A 20229-nucleotide genomic window follows, 5' to 3' on the forward strand; every position below is an offset into this window, starting at 1 on the left:
TATAATTCAGTTAAGTGTCTGGGGTAAAATGCAACAAAATGCAAATCAAAGAAACACCTTGTAAATCTCGTTTCCATGTGCTGAAATATGAATGTTTTGCATCACGTGTTTGTAAACATTGAAACTTCTTTCATCCAAACATTTATTTTTATGATTTCCGCTTGTAGGATTTTTCGTAGTATTATTTAACCCCTAAATGTATGCAGCATCGTTATTTCCAGAAAAAAAAATGTGAGAATAAGTTTCCACAGACAAAAGGATTACTGCAATCGGTGTTTTCATGCGTAATGTTCTTTAAGGCATCGCAAATATATAAAAAAAACTATAAATTTTCATACTTGTTCATAAGATTTTTCATTTAAAGCAAAGTTTGTTGCAAATTACCCCATTTTCTGAAGAGGGTGAAAATCGCATGTTTTTAGATAATTAAAAATAACCAATAATTTTTCTAACTACGCCAGTTTGATGTCCCGTCATCCTTAAAACTTTTGATGTAGGATTGACTATGAACAAAAGTTTTTTAAAAGCCATTGAAGTTGTAAAATTGTAGCAAGTTGCCCCAGTTGACGGTATTAACTAGAGATGTACCGAATATTCGGTCGGCCGAATATTCGGCGCCGAATACCGCCAAAAAACCGTTAAGCCGAATATTCGGCTCACCGAATAGTTGAACTAGGTATTCGGCCGAATAGGCCGAATAGGCCGAATATTTATTTTTTTTTTTTTAAATTTAAACAAAACAGACTTGTAAAATTTTTCAACTGATGTTGGATAATTTATAAAATATCCAAAAGTAATGTTAAAAAAGCTTTTAAATAACCAAAAACTAATGGTTTCAGTAAAACATTTTAAGTGTACCCGTGTATTTTTCACTTTAAATAGGATTATATATCGATTATACTTCTTGATATATCCAGGCTTGTCCATAAACCAAATAAAGAATTCGAGAAAAGTTAAATCTAACCGGGATGGACAGATATTTTTTAAACTTTCCGGATTTTACTCGGGTTTATTCAGATTTATTGCTAAATCAAATAAAAAACTGAAATGTCTCTTTGAAAATTTTTAAATTTTGCGTTACAAAACGATTGTTTAGAGTAAATTTATTCGTTAGATACGATTTGAACACTGCTGTTGTGATTCGATGAAAACTTTAAATTTCAAGTAGTTTTATTTCTTTTCCTTTTGTATGTCTGAGAATGATGCCTACACCGCAAAAAAAAAGTTTGTGATTTTACATCGAAAATGTGCACATAACCTGAGTCGCAAATGGTACTTAATATTACATCATTTTGATGTACAAGATAGGTTATTGAATGAATGAAATAGATTTTAGAGCTCGAAAAATATGTACCGAAACTTTTTATGAAATCGTAAGCCGTTTTAATTTAAGATATTATTTTAATTTTTACTTTTAACTGATCAAACTTTTTTTGAGATGTGGGTTAGTATTTGAGACTTAGGATTAAAATAAATGTTTCTTTTACGTGTAGATATAGGGATAACGTTATTTAATCAGATTAAAATGGCAATTCATTTTTCGTTAAATTTATTCACAGACTTGAGTTCACTTAATTTTTTATCTTTTGGGTAATTCATTATAGTTGTTTCACTGTATTATAAATTATTTAAATGTTCTGTTCAAGCTTGTCCGCGTAGCATAGAAAAAAATTTCCCTTTTCTGGCTATCCGAATACGGAGCACTTTTTCAAGCAAACCGAATCTCACACATCCAAACTCAACTTACAACATCCAAATCCTGACAACTTCGTTGCGCAGAAACTGCCGGTCTTTTCGCACAAGGCACTGAATTCCCGACTTATCATCACGATAGAAAGTTACCGCAGCATCCCTCGGTCAGCCAACATTTGTACGCGTAACAGAATACTGATCGATGAAATCCCATGTTGATAAACACTTCAATTCTGAAAAAATTTAATCAAAAATTTCACAGGGAGGAGAAGGAATGGAAAAAATACACACCTTTTCACATCTAGTTGTTGGAAGTCTCCAGATCTTTTCATTTGGTTGATGTCTTGTAGTGCAATTTTCTTCAAAACGACAAAAAGTGGAAATAAGTTAGGATCTATGGTTTTGCTATGATTTTTTATGAAAATTGATATGACTTACCAGCAGAACAAATCCTTCTGAGATCCGCAATATCCTTCTAACTTTTTGATGTTGAAATTTGTTTGAACGCCAAATTAGACATACATTGGCTACTTGATGTAATATTGCATATAAGATTTTGATATTACACTACTTAACCTGATCAAGTCGTGTACAGAGTTTTGATGTAATATCTTTGGAGAAATCTTTGAAAATATTGGGGATGGATAAACCAATTGGTTTAAAATCCCAAAAAAAAAAAATCTTTGAAAATACATTAACCGGCTTACATCTTCAGAAATTACATTGGGTATCGTTACATTTTTTTTTTTGCTGTGTAGTTTCTGTTCAGACCCGACCCAGCCGTGTGGATACGTGTCGTAAAAAATATTGTATGCTTAAGGTTAAAGATCATCGTTCCATTTGGCAACTATTTTTAAGACATCTAGCAAAAATAAGACATTCATCTAATTCGATATAGGAAAAAGCAAATTCAAATAGCTTGACACCTGTTTTGAAATTTTTTTTTCCCAGATTTCTCTGGAACCTAGTCTCTTTTGTGATAAACGTCCCAGAAGCGACAAGTTATCTGATGTCAAGCTAACGGTGACATTTTGAAAATTTAAGAGATCTCTACTTGAAAAAGATCTAATGAATTATACATCTGGTTGGAAATAATCGACTAAAAAACTTGAGGGGCATTAAGATGGCAGAAAAAGAAGAAAAATGAATTTATTGTTTTGTTTTGTATTGAAAATTCAACAGAATATTCGACCGAATATTCGTTTGGCCGAATAGTTGAAAAGGTCACTATTCGGTATTCGGCCGTTCGCCGAATACCACTATTCGGTACATCTCTAGTATTAACCCTCCAAAGCCGTTCGCTAAATATCCGTTTCGGGGAAATTTGAGTTGTGGTTTGATTTCGTTCTCCTGGCTGTAAATGTTAACCGATTTTGATGATATTATATTCACTGTGTAGGTAATTTATTCTAATTACTCAACATTTCAAAATAAGGTTGAAATGTATTACCAGGTTATCAGAAACTGGGTAAGAAAGTAAAAAGTCCGAAAAATCAATTTTATTTTTGAAATACTCATAACTTTTGACAGCTTTTCTGCATTTAAGTGTTTCATTGATGTTTGAAATCGTCCAGAATCCATCTATCCGACAATATATAGATATTTTGGGGTGCAATGAAAGTTTTTACCGCTATCTCAGATCTTCCGGCACAAAAAAATGTTACTTAAAAAAAACGACATTCAATTTTGGCTTTGCTTAGCTGTATTCCATTTCCCAATGAACCGATTTTCAAATCTCAAATTTTAGTTTTTTGTCGTTAATTTGATCATTATTTTCATAGAACATACTTGGTCTGTCAAAATTCCCAGTTCTTCAGTATATTGGAATGATGATAAAGATGTTTGAAATGTGCGCTTCGGGTCATATTGACCCGAACAGGCGCGGATCTAGAGCTTGCTCTTAGGGGGGGGGGGGGTGATTTAGTAAATTTTCAAAAAGTATGGCAAAAATTTTCTGAGTGATTGGGAAAAATAAAAGCTGTGACAGGAAAAATGTTGATGATAAAGATGAAGAGAATTCAGCAGCATGTAAATAATGGTGAAAACAATAAAAAAAACAATAATTCTGTACATCTGTTTGTGGATGGCTTTAAAGTTGTGCCTAAGACAAATTTGTCTTAGGCAAAACGCTGACAAATGTTTTTTTTTCAATGGTATGAAGTTGAATTTACGTTTATTTATCTAGTTGGGGATATGGAATGACCATTTGTTAATTTTTTATCAGATATGAAATCCATAAGCAATTCAATTTTGAAAATCGTACGCTATTTATTTTCAGTCAAAAATAAATCTGTTGGTATGACGTGGTATGACTACAACTTACTTAAATGAGCATCTCTGATTTTATGGTTAAAACTACGTCTTATTAATTTCATTATTATTATTAAGTTTTATTAGTGACACTTTACCATCTTCGTGGCATTCGTGTCATGCTTATTAATTTTGAAACTATTACAATATTCGAGTAAAAAAGCTGTTTACACAAGTTTCGATTTTTTAATCGAAATTTTTACTCTTTTGAGCTCCAATTTTAAACTGTATGCTGCTCCATTACTTATCGAAACTTATCGAAATGTATTTCATATTTTTCACTTAAATTCCAGTAAAATATCAATTTTAATACGTGAATCAAAAAACAATCTAAAACAAGTTAACATTAAAAACAAAAAATAATTAGGCAGGTATCTAAACAAATAAAATATAGATTGCTAATCATTTTTTTTTTCATTTTATTAAAGAGGTTTGCTGAATAGATTCGTCTCTCTTTATCTTATCGAATACTTACAGCATTTTTTTTGCTGTGAGTTTTGAAAAACAAGACAGTGGCTTAGTTACAAGATTCAAAAGTTGATCAGTTTTATTAACTCCACCAGTGAGGTTGACTTCAAAGAGCGGATAGACTTTACAAAAATAACCTTGCTCAGTTTTGGGAAAAACTAGCACACTTTTTAATGTTTACAAATGCTTTAAACTTGCGTATCTTTTTTTCCAGTACTTCGATTTTTCAAATGCTCAGAGAATGAAAACGAAAATTGTGGTGGAGGTACCCAGTGTCTAGTTAAAATTTTAAGCTTTGTGATATCATCAATAGTTGAGTAAGGTTTAGGACGAGCCTTTAAAACAGCACTCATATCTATTTCCTAGACTAATGGGTCTGCAGCAGATGCGAACGTCTGCTCATTCTGGAGGTCAGATTTGGTAGTAGAACTTGAAAACATGTCGATGCTTTTATGGTTCAGTTGCAGATGTAGGTATGTATTTACACCTTATCATCTTCGGTGGCATGCATGTTACTGAAAGCAGAGACTAACCACTGATCAGTGGACTAACGGTAGCAGATCCGGATGTCTGCAAAGTTTGATCGATCAGATTTTCGGTTGCTACTTCTGGAAATAATATAAACTAAAGAGTTGTTTTTGACAGTTCTTACGCACACTTACCTACGTATATGGATAAGGAAAGGAAAAATAACCTCCAAAATTTTAGTTACCGAAACTTTGATGTCTGTTCAAGGACATGATCGCTTATGAGGTTATTTTCCCACAGTTAAAAAGTGTTACTGAAAATGTCAGAATTATGTCACGAATATTTCTAGCCATACATAGAACAATTATTGAAAATTTTCATCTATGGACCCAATAAACATTTTTTTTTAGAAAACCATCAAGTTTGGTAAACTGGTAAACATGCATAAATAAAAAATCACTTTATGATCAACTTCAAAATAAATGTTGGCTTCTTTTAGGTATTTTCAAGAAATCATTCAGAATTAGTCACTATCAAGCGACGCTTCTGGTACTGGCTCTTACAACAACTCTGGATATTGGTTAATAAAAAAAAACAATCTGCTGTCATGCTAAAGGAAATTCCTTAAAGAGTGAGGTGCAAGCTTTATCCTTTTCTCACGCCCGAAGCCAACACAGTTAACACGTGCATACCTTAAAAAAATTTAAAATTTTTTTGACCGTTCTACTGATGACTGGTGATCACCCCCATCACCCCCCCCCCCCCCCCCCCGTAGATCCGCGCATGGACCCGAACAGCTTTGGAGGGTTAAGAAGATTCAGAAACACATGCAAACGCTTTAACGAATAAGTTTTACCTAGCATTGGTTTTTTAAAAATAACACTCACGTAATCGCACCTACATATTTCGAATATGAATGTGCTCAGTGATACAAACCTTATCTGCTTATTGTAGGGATGAGATGAAGGATATGCAGAAAATCAATCAAATTTATTTAAAAAAAAATAATAAGTTGATAAATAATAGTTGTGTTTGGCATCACTGAGGATAAAAAAATAAAATTAAGCCTATTTGCATTCAATTCATCTATTTTTTTTGGGAATAAGGCCGGAAATAATATCAATTTCTTTTTTTGTCACCTCCTTTACCCAACAACCCCCCCCCCCCCCCTTCGAAATTTCCAAAAAACCCCAAGGAGGAAGGGGATAAATGAAGTTTAAAGTATTTCATGGTAATTTCGGAAAATTTATCAAAAATCCGAATGATTACAAGAACAAAATACACATTGTGACCGGTGGGAGTTTTATCACCTTTTGTTTGCTGGATTTTACTGAATTTTTTGATAAAGAAATACTTGATTTATGAGTTTTGTGGAATGATATAGTGTGCAATTTTGTTTTGAGTTTTTAAGCCTTTTAAGTAAATTAAGCATCATGCTGTACATAAAATTTCGTGACGTCACAACGCTTTGCCAAACGTGTTTAAAAAACAGACGCGTTGTGACACCATGAAACTTAATCGCTCTAAAATAAATTGAAATCAAAATTTCAAAAAAGCAAAAACAGCGATTCTTTTGGTTCCCATGCATTCATTAGGTCACATACTTTTGCGATCGAAAGAAAAATAAAAACTTTCGAAAAATATATGGAAAATTGCCCAGCACAGCAACTTTAAAACGTGTTTTCTCGAAATAAGCGTTTATGCCCTTAAACATTTTATCAAAATTGATTTTTTGCTCAAGAAAAGCTGTTCCCCTAAGTTATTACAGACTGGATTTACTCAAATCAATACTGATAAGCTTCCATTAAGGATCCAAATTAAGGACGCCGTATTCATTCATAATCAGAGGGTGTTTACAACAATGCACAGTGGCCCAGGACGGAACATTGTCGTGCCAAAATGAATTCCGAAGATACTAAAGCATGGATCACTACAAATCTGGACGCATTAAAACGGCTCTATCTCGGAGCTATGCAAACGAAATCAAAATGTTTTGAACTTAAAATGTAGGGTTTTTATTGCACTTTAAAGGAAAAATAATAAAAAAATTATTCCGATGTTGTTTTGATGAATTTTCGAACTTTTGGTTGAGTATCATCACTCATTATAGTTTGAACACTATTCGCTGACCTCAGCGGCCATTTTTTTCCACAATCTCTTCATCTCTGTTGCTTCCCGAGTCGTCCTACCATTCTTCTTCATCTTCTGCTTGACAATTGCCCAAAATTTTTCGATAGGGCGGAATTGAGGGCAGTTGGGTGGGTTGATGTCCTTTTTAACAAAATCCACCCGTTGGCCCAATACCACTGTAGAACCTCCTAGCTGTAGTGGCAGCTTGCCAAATCTGGCGAAAACTTAACTAGTGCTTTGTGAGATCTAATGTACGAAAAAAAAGTTTTTCAGGCATTCCTCCTTGTAAATTTCGGAGTCAATGGTCTTGTTTTTCACAAAAACCGGAATTTTTCGTCCGCAGCTGCAAATACCTTGCCAGATCAAACACTTTCTTGCAAACTTATCAGCAAAAACGAATTCGAACTTGCCGGGGACATCACCCCGACCAGTGCAGTGCACCACTGCAGTGGCTTTATAAAAATTTTGGCCTGGAAGCTGCCCAAAACCCATCTTTACGTACGTTTCGTCATTCATGATGAAGCATCCGTCGAACTTCGTTGCAATCTTGTTGTATAACTTCCGGGCACGTCCTTTGGCTACTAAACTCTGCTTCAATGTCCGGTTTGGTTGCTTCCTGGTCCGATAGGATCGTATTCCTTCGCCCAGACGAATCCTTCTGACGGTGCACCGGTCGGCGTTGAATTTCTTGGCGATGTCGTAGTCCGACTACCCTGTGTTTGCCTTAATCGTTTTCAACACCTTCAAATGCAGTTTCCGATACTTAATTCCACTATGACGCTTGGTATGAACCTGTCGATCGATAGTACGCATCTCACGGAAACGTTTGAGAACGCTACACACGGTTGATTTGACCATTTTTAACGATTTCGAGATTTTTTAACCCGACCACGTCGTGGTTTTGACTTGAGTGTCCAAAATTAATTTTCGTCTCGCGGCTTCGATCACGTGTAACTTTTTTGGAACATAACGAATCGTAATGAAATTTTCAGCACTGATAGAGGAAACATTTCCCAACAAAGTATAATAAGAAGTGCGTCTAGATTTGTAGTGATCCATGCTTTATAAGAGATAGACACACCAAAATTGCTCACCAAATCATTCGCTTTAATAATCTTAAATCAAATATAAGGTGGTGTCATTTTTGCATGATTTACACATAATTTTTTTTTCAAATAAACAGATGGAGCCAAATTGTTTTCTGAAGTCAATAGTTTTTGGGGCAACATGGTCGCAGACACCACATATATATGACGATTATTAAGCTAGTTATGATTTTTTGAAAGTTTAAATGTTACGATGGGTCGAAAATAGCAGTATTTTGGCTCTATCTTTTGTGAATGAACTCATACTAGAAATTTGTTTCATAAGAATTTATAAATAATTAAAATGAGCACATTTTTCTCTCATAAAGCAAACTTGTATCTTGAGACGTTCGTTAGTTATATGGGATTTTTAAACAAAAACTTATTCTCTTAAACTGTCTTATCTCGGACTGGTGCAAACCAAAAAAAATCCCGAAACATTGAACCCGAGACACCCCTAAATCAAGACCAATTGAACTTAAATTCTGCACAGGTCAGTTTTTCGGGCCAATCTACAAAATGTATGTGGTTGGATTACAAAATTCGATCATGACATTTGTCCCATAAATCCATTGCCACCCTAATGAACATATTATCGAAGGTAGGTGTGTCTTATTTCACTAATTATGTCATGGTTATTTAGATTTTGTTTCCGTAGTCTAAATCCTTAATGTATCAAAGTCTCAAATTCTTTTTTTACTATACTAAAATTTTAAGTAATCATTTTTAGCTCTTATTTATTAAAATAAAGCATGTTTTAAATGCGTGTCGATTAGACTGCCCCAAATGACCCGACATTTGAAAAAGTTATACGCTGCAGGCTAAAATTGGTCCTGGGCCTAGTACAAGATCTCATGCCAAATTTGGACCAGATCGGACCACGGGAAGGGGTCGCTCAACGAGCCGGAAGTTTGTATGGGATTTTGAGACATTTTGTTCGAGAGGAACATGAAAAACCAGTTTTTTCACCAGTTTGAACTTTGTTAATTACTCTATGAATAAAAAAAAAGATTTTGAATAACTTCACGTGTCAATCTCATTATTTTTTGTAATTAAAAACACTCTAAACATCTTTTAATTTAAATTTATCTTTTAATTGGCATCACAACTCGTCCAGTCATGTTCCTAAGCCCCTGTGGTTATGCAATTTATTTAAATTGTCAAGCATTTTCCGTCCTTACTTCTTTCCGAACTATCAAGTGAATATCATCCAAACTCAAATATTAGAAAAAACATTAAAAAGTGCAATCGAGCGCAACAACAATGGTTAAAATCGGTCATTATTTGACGAAACGGCATGCATTTCACATTGAGTGTTCTGGTCGGACTTTATTCGCCTCATTAAAAAAGTGATGAATATCACCCTTAAAAAAGTTAACCAATTTTTGAAACTTAATAACTTTTTTATCTTAACTTTAATTGAAACGCAACCTTCAAATGAAATATTTGTCATAACTTAGGCTTTAAGAAAACCCGTTTTTGAAAGAAATCGGTCGAGGGAGACAAAAGTTATTGACGAAAAACTAGTTTTTCATGTTCCTCTCGAACGAAATGTCTCAAAATCCCATACAAACTTCAGGCTCGTTGAGCGACCCCTTCCCGTGATCCGATCTGGTCCAAATTTGACATGAGATCTTGTACTAGGCCCAGGACCAATTTTAGCCTGCAGCGTATAACATTTTACAGGTTTTAAATTTCCCATACAAATTTGGGGCAGTCTAGTGTCGATGTACATACATATCTAATTTTGGCTCTTTTTATTCCTAATTTCAACATATGAGGCAAATCTTTCGAATCCTAGAGGATTAAACATCATAAAGTTGAAATATAACATTCATTCAAACTTCTATTGTTTAAAACTTTTATCGGTACATAAATTTTTATCATGATGATGTCTTCGAGAGAAATTAACTAAGAGAATATAACTTTATTAAGTTTATTTTTTATATTGTTTCGATTATAGTCGTTTTACCATCATTATGATGGCATTCGCGACTTTATCAACGTTGCAGTTGGCAGATCGTTTTTGAAAAACTTATACGGTACAACTTTGTTCTATGTTTACTCTTGGGCTCGAACTCGCGGACATCGGCTTTGGAGAAAACAAAATGACAACAAAAAAATTAAATGAGTTTATTTTGAAATAAATTTTGAAGTTTTTAGGAATAATTTATTAATTGAAATTCAAGATACAAACTATGTAATGTGTATTGTTTGTATATAAAAAAAAGTTGTTCTAGAACCCCCAATGGAGTATTTTTTCGTTATTTTTTTCGTTTTATAGGGGAGAGTCTTCTATATAATGTGGCCAATTTTCAGAGATGACTATTATTTTTCTTGAAATCGTTCTAAATAAGACACTGACCATTTATTACATTTGGTAATATTTATAACCGAAATGTTTTTAACAGACGTGAATCTTATTGCTGATCATTATCATTTCGAAATTAAAAGGTATTGGTTGATATTAGGAACAGAGGACACTTTCAAAAACATAAGAAATTAGTGAAATAAAGTCGTGACTGTTTTACGTCCTAGACCTATCGTAGACAAAAGTACTCATTCATAAAATTGTTAACCGGTTCATTCGGCTGATCTGAAACCTTTGGTCTTTGGTTCATTAGTGGAGAATTGATTGGTGTCAACAGGAAACCCTGAGAGATGGTTCAAACATCAATATTACATGCCAAACCAGACAGCGACATAAGCGCGTCACCAAATTTGAACGTGATTCAGGTAGTTTTTTGGTTCGTTCCAATGTAATACATGCATTTCTTACTAGCCAAGTGCGTAGGTAAAAGCGGAATAAATCTTCCTCCGACCTAAATCTGTTTCACCTTCTTCGCACAGTGGAAAATTTAAAACCGGAGGTAGTACTACATGAATCTGAACAGCTAAAAAATGACATATTTAAATAGTAACAATTTTTTCTGTGTCAAATCTTAGAACGCGTATCCTTCCGAGGGTGAGTGCTGAGGATTGTAGACGTCATCCAATAATTTAATTTTTTTTTTCGCGGTGTACCCCCCCAGGTAAGGTGAGTGGGTGAACCATCATATCATCATCTTTACGTACAACAGCAGAAAGTGCAAGTGTTTGGTTGGATTCGCCTCTTTCCTTTGAGATGGCATAGGAATATTTAGCATAGCATAGCCGCTGAGGTGAGATGGGGTGCCGAAATCCGCAACATAAATTTCCCCCACGCAGGCTAACAGGCAGAGGTAGAAATGAGCGTGAGAGCAAGATTTTCCTCAAATCTCTTGGCGTGTTTTTTTGTTTGCTATTCCCGAATTCGTTGATATTTTTCGGGGGAAAGCATAACGCTCGCATTCTTGCTAGTATATATACCACGTTATACGGTAGTTAAAATGAGTATAAATAACATTTTTGAATTGTTTTCAATTTTTTGTCACTGGGTAGCCGGTGTGGGACACATCAACACAACTGGGGAGATTTTCTCGCATCGGCCGAATAGTTGGTTGGATACTTCCTAGTAATTTAGTCGTCGTGCGGGCGTTTGCTAGTCAAGAGCATTGGCACTTAATTATGCCGGTGAGTCTGACCAGGCGATTTCGGAAGTTCGGTAGTTGATTAGCTTGCTTAGCGTAGTGGCAGTTTGCGGAATTGGAATTTGAACAGGGGAAGAAGAAATTGCGTTATTCCAATGTAGTGATAGCATAAAGGATTCAGACGAAACATCGCACTTAAAACTTTGTTGACTGTGTAAGTACCTGTCTGGTACAGGAAATGTAGAATTTGTGCAGTGGCTATCGACGGAAAATCTTTTCTTTTTACTTCAAATGCAATGCAGTGAGAGCTTTGCAAAATATGATCATGAATCGTAGCTGTTGAAATGACATAATGCAATGGACTATAGTTTAATGTTAAGTTGAATGTGTTTCAATTCTGATGACAAGATTTTAAAAACGTTGATGGATGATTGTTTTTCTGTGTAAGTTGAATTCTCACGGTAATCTTGATAGTCAACACACATTTTTTGCAGTTATGAATACTGATTTATCAAAATATCATCTTTCCCAAGTAACATACAAACGGCACATTGACTTTATAATTTTAAGATTATTCTTCAAAACAATTTAATGGAAATCCTTAAACAAGTTGTTTTAAGGACAGCTACCGGACGAGTATCATATTTCGTCGACCGTGGCATAGTGTATAGTGCTCAAGTTTGCTCAGCCAACGATCATGAGATCGAATCTCGGTCATGGTTGACATAGTACTGTTTCTGTGTATATTATTAGATAAATGATTTTTCTCCGATCTCAAAAATATTTAGAACTAAATTAAATCTAATAGGCAACTTTTGATAAAAAATAAACAACAATGATCATTTTATTGTCTAATTTGATTGGCTCAGAATATATGAACGGTACACCAGAGTAATTGTTTGGAATTTTTCAATATATTGAGTACCTAAATTAAAGCGAAATAAATGAATTTATTTCAACCAAAGATAGAAGTTTAGCGCATCTGTGAGACTTAGTATTTTTTTTTATCCTAATTATAACAAAATGTTCTCTTTTTTGTTAAAAATGGATAAGATCGATCCTCAAGCTTCGATTTTGAAGATCGATCTTTTCCTAAAGATCGAATAATTCTAGTTAGGACCCATTACAAGTGACCACTCAGTATTTCGGTAGTTCTTATTTTACTGAATTTAAAAAAAAAATACATTCTTTCAGTAGTAATTTTTTAAACATAACTTTCAATCATAAATTGAAAATGTGAAATTTTCAGGAAATCTTAAATGGGCAAGTTGTGGCGTACGCGTAACTATTTTATCGAGAAATAAACTTTTCATATCAAAATGTAATGCTTTATATTCTGAACCAATTGATATACCATTTAGATAGGTACGCTATTTAGATTATCTTTTATACACGTTTTGATGAAACATTGCTCAAATGAATTTGTGACGTCACCGTTGTCACATGTGTGACGTAATCAAAGAAAAAAAATCAAATTGACAGCATTTATTTATTATTAAATTATGTTTCACAGCCAACGGTAAAATAATTGAAAAAAAAAATTGTTACCTTTCTATGTTTTACATGTCTGTTTTCGATTTGTAACTTTATGAAAAAATATCTTAAATTGAATTTTATTTACCCTCTAGTCTAAACCCGCTTGTACACTGAGTTTGCTACAATCGCCATGAAAGCCAAGCCTATGCCATTTTTTTTTAAATATGTCTTTACTAGTCTTTTAATCATTACATTTAAGTTACATTATTAAAGTAAATTAAGTGTTCAGATCAATGATGATCAGTTCAACTCTTTGATTCAGTAAATTCTAAACATTGTTTATTTGATTTAAATTTGCTATAGCAATAAAGTATTTGATATATAGGAGTACTAGATCCTAAAAACGAACTTAATTTTAGAGAGAGCGAATCTCTGCGATGGAAGACTGCAACGATTTGGCTCTAAAGTTGGAGATGATTTTCTTGGCCATCTCTTCGATCGATTCAATGCCCGCAATCCGATGAAGATCTTCGGTGCTGTGCCAAGGTGGAAGCCGCAAAATCATTTCAGCTAGACCAAATCAGAACTGCATACATTATCGCTGGTCGGAACACCTGTTTGTAGATAAGCATCAAACACAACTTGGATTTCCTGTTGATGAGAGAATAAAGAGATTTAGTGGATTTATTACATTTAGATTGAATATCTTCAATGTGATTTTTAAAAGTAAAATTCCGATCAAGTGTAAGTCCCAAGTACTTCACGTGATCAGACCATTCTAATGAAACCCCATTAAAAGTTATGGAATGATTTTCATTAGGTTTTAAAAAATTGCTCTTGGCTTATGAGGAAATAAAATAAGTTAAGTTTTAGAAGCGTTAGGAGAAATTTTCCACATTTTCAAGTAATTCAAAAAGGAATTCAAATTTTGTTGCAATCTACTGCGCACCACCCGTAAATTTCGACCTTTGGCTGAAAGCAAAGTATCATCAGCAAATAATCTTCTACCTTTTCCTTCTGGTACATCAGGAAGATCAGAAGTAAAAATATTGTATAAAATTGGCCCAAGTATACTACCCTGAGGGACACCAGCTCTAATGGGTGTCCTTTCAGAGCATGAATTTGGATAGCTTACTTGTGAGGTTCGGCTAGTCAAATAATTCTGAATAATTTTTGTGAGGTATATGGGAAAATCAAATCGAGCTAATTTAGCTACTAAACCTTTGTGCCAAACACTATCAAAAGCTTTTTCAATATGAAGAAGAGCAACACCAGTTGAATAACCTTCAGATTTGCTAGCGTTAATCATATTAGTTACACTCAAAAGTGTAACTAATATGTAATGTGTACCTAGTAGAATGTCCATGACGAAAGCCAAATTGTTCATCAGGGAAAATAGAACTCTGATTAAATAATATGAACCACCATTCTATTCAAAATAACTCTGTCAAATAGTTTACTTAAAGAAGGAAGCAAACTAATTGGTCGATAACTTGAAGGCTCTGAAGCACTTTTTCCAGGTTTCAAAATTGGAGTTACATTGGCATTTTTCCATTTATTGGGAAAATAAGCAAAGTGAAAACATTTATCGAAGATTTTAACTAAAAAATTTAAAGGCAACTTTTTAATAAAAATATAGAAAATCCCATCTCCCCCCGGAACTTTCATATTTTTAATTTTTTTGAAAATCAATTTAAGTTTATAAATATTTGTCTCACAAGAACATTCAAACACATTTTGTTTAGAAAGAATATCATCGAATTCAAGAGAAATTTGAGCACCAATTGGACTAAGCAGACATGAGCAGACTCAAATTGTTGGGCTAATTTTTGAGTTTTTTCTAAATTAGTTTTTTAGAGCCATGACAAAAAGCTTGACAACGACGACATTGCGTAATATTTTGAAGAAAATTGGTAGAAGATTTACGAAAAGGTTCAAATTTAACACGACAATGAAACATAGGACGAGCCTTTTCAAGAATTTGCAAATTACTAACCAGATCCTTTTTAAAATGGATCAAATAAAGCTCAGGAGCAAAACCAACACTACTGGTATTATTCGTGTTGGTTCTTTTCCTCATTTGAATTATTTGAATCGGAGAAAAATCTAACAAAAAATTTAATTCAGTTGTGATCTCATCCGGTGCCTGATCGCCGGTGAGACCACGAAGTACAACTTTAAAAGGATGATCACTTTTAGTGTCGTAAGAAAAAAATTGATGTTTTTTATTATTCCAATAATTTAAAATTTTTTGAAAATCATCAAAAGATTCCGCCAATATACGCAGCAGTTCCCTTTCGACCGATCTGAAAAGAAATCTTCACATTCTTGACGTAAGAGACGATTTCTTTCCGAAAGGCATTGAAGTCAGGAATGGTGACCATAATTGGTGGAACCTTTTCGTTTTTAAGAGTATAAGAAGAAGAAGGTTTCTAAATACTCTTATCAGAATTAAATATGAATATTTCCTCATCACCGATATAATGAACGACATGGAATGAATTGGAAATTTCAACTTTTTTGGGCGATGGACCTGAATTTGGTTCGGCAATCCGTTTTCTTCCGGCTCTTGAGCCGGCCGATGACTTCCCCATGCTGGAAAGAAAAGAGAAAAATATGAATAAAATAAAATGAAAATAATTTAGCACTGAAAAGTGCTGATTGAAAAACAAGTAAGAATAAAATAAATAATGTAAAATGTTCCTGCAGGTACACAGCAACGATACGATACTCCGGCGTACGTGTTGACGGCTCAACGGTACAGATGGAAGTGATATATGCCAATTTTATTAAGTTTAATTTACTGTACACAATGATTCAAAATGTGTTAATCTAGCAATCCATACTAATGTTAATTGTATGACAAGCAGTTGTCAAAAGCTAACCCTTCACATAAAAAAATTGGAAATGGACCTTCAAAAAGAGAAATATAAAACACGTGTTAAGACGGGGTTCGAATAAAAAAACGACATTAAATCAACAAATATGTTAAATGGTTGCTGCAACCGAAAAAGTAGATACCTAAGTTAAGTCATTAAGCCCATGTAGCTATGCAATTTTTGGAGAAAAATGTAAAAATTGTTTCCTAAACGATAAAGTTTTTCGTATAACTAAAGTGATGTGTAATCATAAAACTAAACTTCTGAAAATTTTAGAATCTGACAGGAAAGAGAAAGTTTATTTGTTTTGATGGGAAATCCTAACTACTTGACAGATAGGATTGATCACGGTGTACAATATAATAAGGTGATATCCTCCCGATAATGTCGTCATTACTATCCATCCATTTATACCATGGGATTGATGAATAAAAAAATATATTCACAAATAAACAAATAAAATGGAAAGAGCTTACCAATGTTTTGTTTTAACCCGAGTAGATGCTTACAACCATGGAGTATAAAGGAACCTGTAATGCCACTTCAAATCTTTAAACAACGAGGCAAAACCCCTTGAAATTCCTGGAGAGCGGTTCGACAGCTGCTTTCAGGATTCTCCGGGAAATAGATTGGGGTTTTATCCTTGTGTTATATTTTCGGGGTCCGGCCTTGAAGAAACTTTTGAGGTCCATTTTTGGCAACGGTCCAAACGTTCCGAATATGTGAACAAATTCATGAAAAAATATACTGGTAACCTCTAATAAAAGGCAGGAAATTTACAAACTTTTAATATTGTCCGTCCACCGCCTAGTGAAAAACTAGTCTATTCCCAAATAAAATTCATTGATATCTTTTTGACTGATCTTTCGACGTAAAAGGTATAAGGTAGCAATATTTACATGCAACATTTCAGAAAAAGAAATCATGAACCCGAAAGTAACGCGGAAACAAACCGACTTTCCTATCAATCAATAAATATCAAAGTTTAAAAAGATATAAAAATACTTAGCTGCTGATAAATTCTCCGCTGCTTTTAGTTTGTCATTTCTCGTGCATCTTTTAATTGTCGGAAGTTCTTGCGGTATCTATCGGGTGTGCGGCTTCCTCTTCAAATTTTCACATCGATTGCACAGATCGCTTAAATAATTGATGGCAGGCTGTTACTTACGTGCACTAAACTCAATAGGATTATTAAATTTATAATTTTTTTACGATATAAAAACATTTAATATATTTCTGGAATTTTGGCAGGAGCGAATGTTTTTTGCTGCTTATTCAACCAAGGCTTACTTCGAACCTCCAAAAAAATAGAATAAAATAAATGACTGCAAAATGAAATTTCAAATAAATATCATGCAGTCCGAGATATTTGAATCTATGTACAAATGCTTCTTTTATTATTCAAAAATGTCATAATTAGAGCATAACTCAAAAACTGTTCTACTGAGATTATTTTGAATATCATTTTCGAATTCAGCGCCCTATTTCAAATAAAAAGTGACCAGTCAATATCAGCTAGTCAATTCATGGTAATTGGAATATTTACCGAAACATTGGGATTATTTACCAGCAATGATTAGGCATTTCCTTCATAAATATGTCAGTATATTGTCATAACATTCACTTTACTCCATGGCACAAAAACTTCCGAAATCGATCGTGCACTTGGGAGAATCGATTATTTTCGTAGTCTGTCAGTCTACAACACGGAACAGCAAGGATTTCTCTTTTCGGGTGATGACTTTTGACGCACCGTGTTGTGTAGTAGGTAGGAAGAGTATTTTTCCCCCAACCCAAACAGAAAATGAAAAGCTTACAACCTAACAAGGGACAACCTGAAGTTTTTTCTTCCATAAACCACGAGGACGTTTACTCTGTGCCTACACTTTCTTTCTTTATACATAGGACCTTCAACACACCATCATGCTTTGTATGCCTAGCTACTTATAATATAGCACGTTGTTTGTGGTTTTTTCTTCTCTCTTTTCATTGCAGGATTAGTACGAAAATCGCGGAAAGTTGGTGGCTATCGCCCGTCGTCGTCGTCGTTTTGTGTGTTGTTGGAAAAACAGAACTATCCCGAACCCACACTCACACACACAGAGACGCATGTAGAAGCTCGCATAGAAGGGTGCATTCAAAGCGCGCGTAACTAGCTGCTCCTGCTGCTCTTTTGGGGGGAAGGAAAACTACGCCTCTCCCTCGCGGAAAGAGAGAAAAATCTAGAGAGAGAGTGAAAATTCAACGAGCGAGGACTTTGGCTTCGTCGTCGTCCCCGTTCGTTTTGGTTCGTCCGAGTCCGTGTCGGGTTTTGTTTTTCTTCGCGTTGCATCGAGTCGACGACGAACGCGAGTGGAAGTGGATCACAGAACAGCTAGGCACACGGGAAAATTAGCCACCCATATTTGGAAAACCCTTGTCAGAGCCAGAGTCTGAGCCTGAGCCAAGTCAAGTCAGTTCAACGTTTGTTGTGTGCGAGAGAGCGTGATTGTTTATTTACCAGCAGGAGGCAGCTCAAATCAAACACAGAGCAGCACATACTCAGGAGGAGGAAAGCCACTGCTGGAAAAGTATCGAGCTAACTCAGCCAGCAGTAGCAGCAGTAGTAGTGTGTGGTGGAAAAACAAGGCTTTTCGTTCGAGAAGTGCGAAAATTGATGTTTTTCGGTTAGTGTTCTTAGTGGAAAGCTGCAGTGGTTGCATTTGATTGGTAGCACGGGGAAACCCATAAGTTTTCCGTGACGATATTGGGTGCTGATTTTGGGCATCCGTTGTCTTTAGAACGGGTGGGTGAAGTGACCCCGAGTAAAGCATTCGGAAATGATTGCATAAGGTGCTTCATGCAGCATAATCGCATGCATAGCTGCTGTGTACAAAATAAAAAGCCATAAAGGCCACAGGCATAGAGAAGGAAAATCGATGTCAGTGCTTCGTTTGTTGGGGAAATTGGTGTAGAAATCCTGAATTGTGCTATCAAAATAGCAATTAGATCACAGTGCAAAGCGCAACACAAAGTGCACCGTAAAGTTTCGTGTCAGTGGTTTTGGCTAGGTCTGAATGTTGAAAATGTCCTCGATTTCCGCTCAGGGAGTGGTTGAGCGTGCCTCGGCCGAGCTTTCGAAACGTATAAATGGCCTTGGGCTGCGCTCGAAGCACCATCATAGCAGCGGAAGTAGTAAATCCGGTGAAAAGACCAGTGTCATGGAGCGTGTCACAAATGTGCTGTGTGGTGGCTCCAGTAGCAATAATTCTGCCCAATCCGGTGGTGGAAGTGCCCCAGAAAAACCGTCGCGTATTTCCAGTGGCTCCAGTTCGGGCATTCCCAGTAGCGGGAAAGGATCTTCTAGCAGCAAATCGCAGTCCAATACACCGCAAACGATTCGAAAAATTTCCCATCACCACCAGCATCACAATCCGAGCATCAATCATCACGGACAGAGTGTTGTGCACATCGGGGGCAAAACAATTGCCGCTGCGCCACCTCCTCCGCTGATTCTGACCATCGAGCAGCTACTTCAGGACGAACGGTTCCTGAACCGATTTTTCCTCTATTTTTCCTCCTTCGAGCGATGCACTTTGGCACAGGTTTGTCAGAAGTGGCGCGACATTTTGTACCGCTCCCCCCGCTACTGGAGTGGCCTCGTGCCCGTTCTGCAGTGTCGTGAACTCCGTCAAACCTCCAACCAGGACCGGGTGAAGCTCTACAATACGCTAATCCGCCGCAGCTTTCACGCCGTGTCACTGATGGGGGCCACCGATGAGGATGCGCTCGATTTGGTGCACTCATTTCCACTAGCATCGAAACACGTGCACTCGCTGAGCCTGCGGTGTTCATCCATCAGCGATCGTGGATTAGAAGCCCTGCTGGATCATTTACAGGTGAGTTTGTTACGGAACCTACATACATATAGTGTAATCTCATAGTAAAGTAATGTTCAATAGTAAAGCTTATATCTTGCAATCATTTTGTTACATGGTCGGGGTTCAAAACTTTTTCGAGACTCTTGGGTTAAATGAACAAATATTCAAAAAGAATTCTGTAAAGATGTAATGATTATTGATTTTTCGGTCTCCCATAATAATAAAACAAATTTAAAAATCAGCAGTTCAAAAATTTTCTCAGGGTGTTTAGTTCGGTCTGATCGAAACCAGGCCACTTAAGTTATAATAAAACTAAGTTTCCAAACTTACCCACAACTATTCTAAACATAAA

At 35.4% G+C, this 20229-nt stretch overlaps 1 protein-coding gene across 1 annotated transcript in view; it reads left to right on the plus strand.

Moving 5' to 3' along the window:
* LOC129742637 (uncharacterized) overlaps positions 1-20229 on the plus strand; it is a 32642-nt gene that overhangs the window by 3717 nt on the left and 8696 nt on the right. The window contains exon 2 of the mRNA XM_055734565.1: positions 18013-19895. Within this exon, the coding sequence (XP_055590540.1) occupies positions 19074-19895 (822 nt within the window). The 5' untranslated portion in view covers positions 18013-19073. The remainder of the gene's footprint in view (positions 1-18012; positions 19896-20229) is intronic.

This window comes from Uranotaenia lowii, chromosome 2 (assembly GCF_029784155.1).
Source record: "Uranotaenia lowii strain MFRU-FL chromosome 2, ASM2978415v1, whole genome shotgun sequence".
NCBI classification, from domain to species: domain Eukaryota; kingdom Metazoa; phylum Arthropoda; class Insecta; order Diptera; family Culicidae; genus Uranotaenia; species Uranotaenia lowii.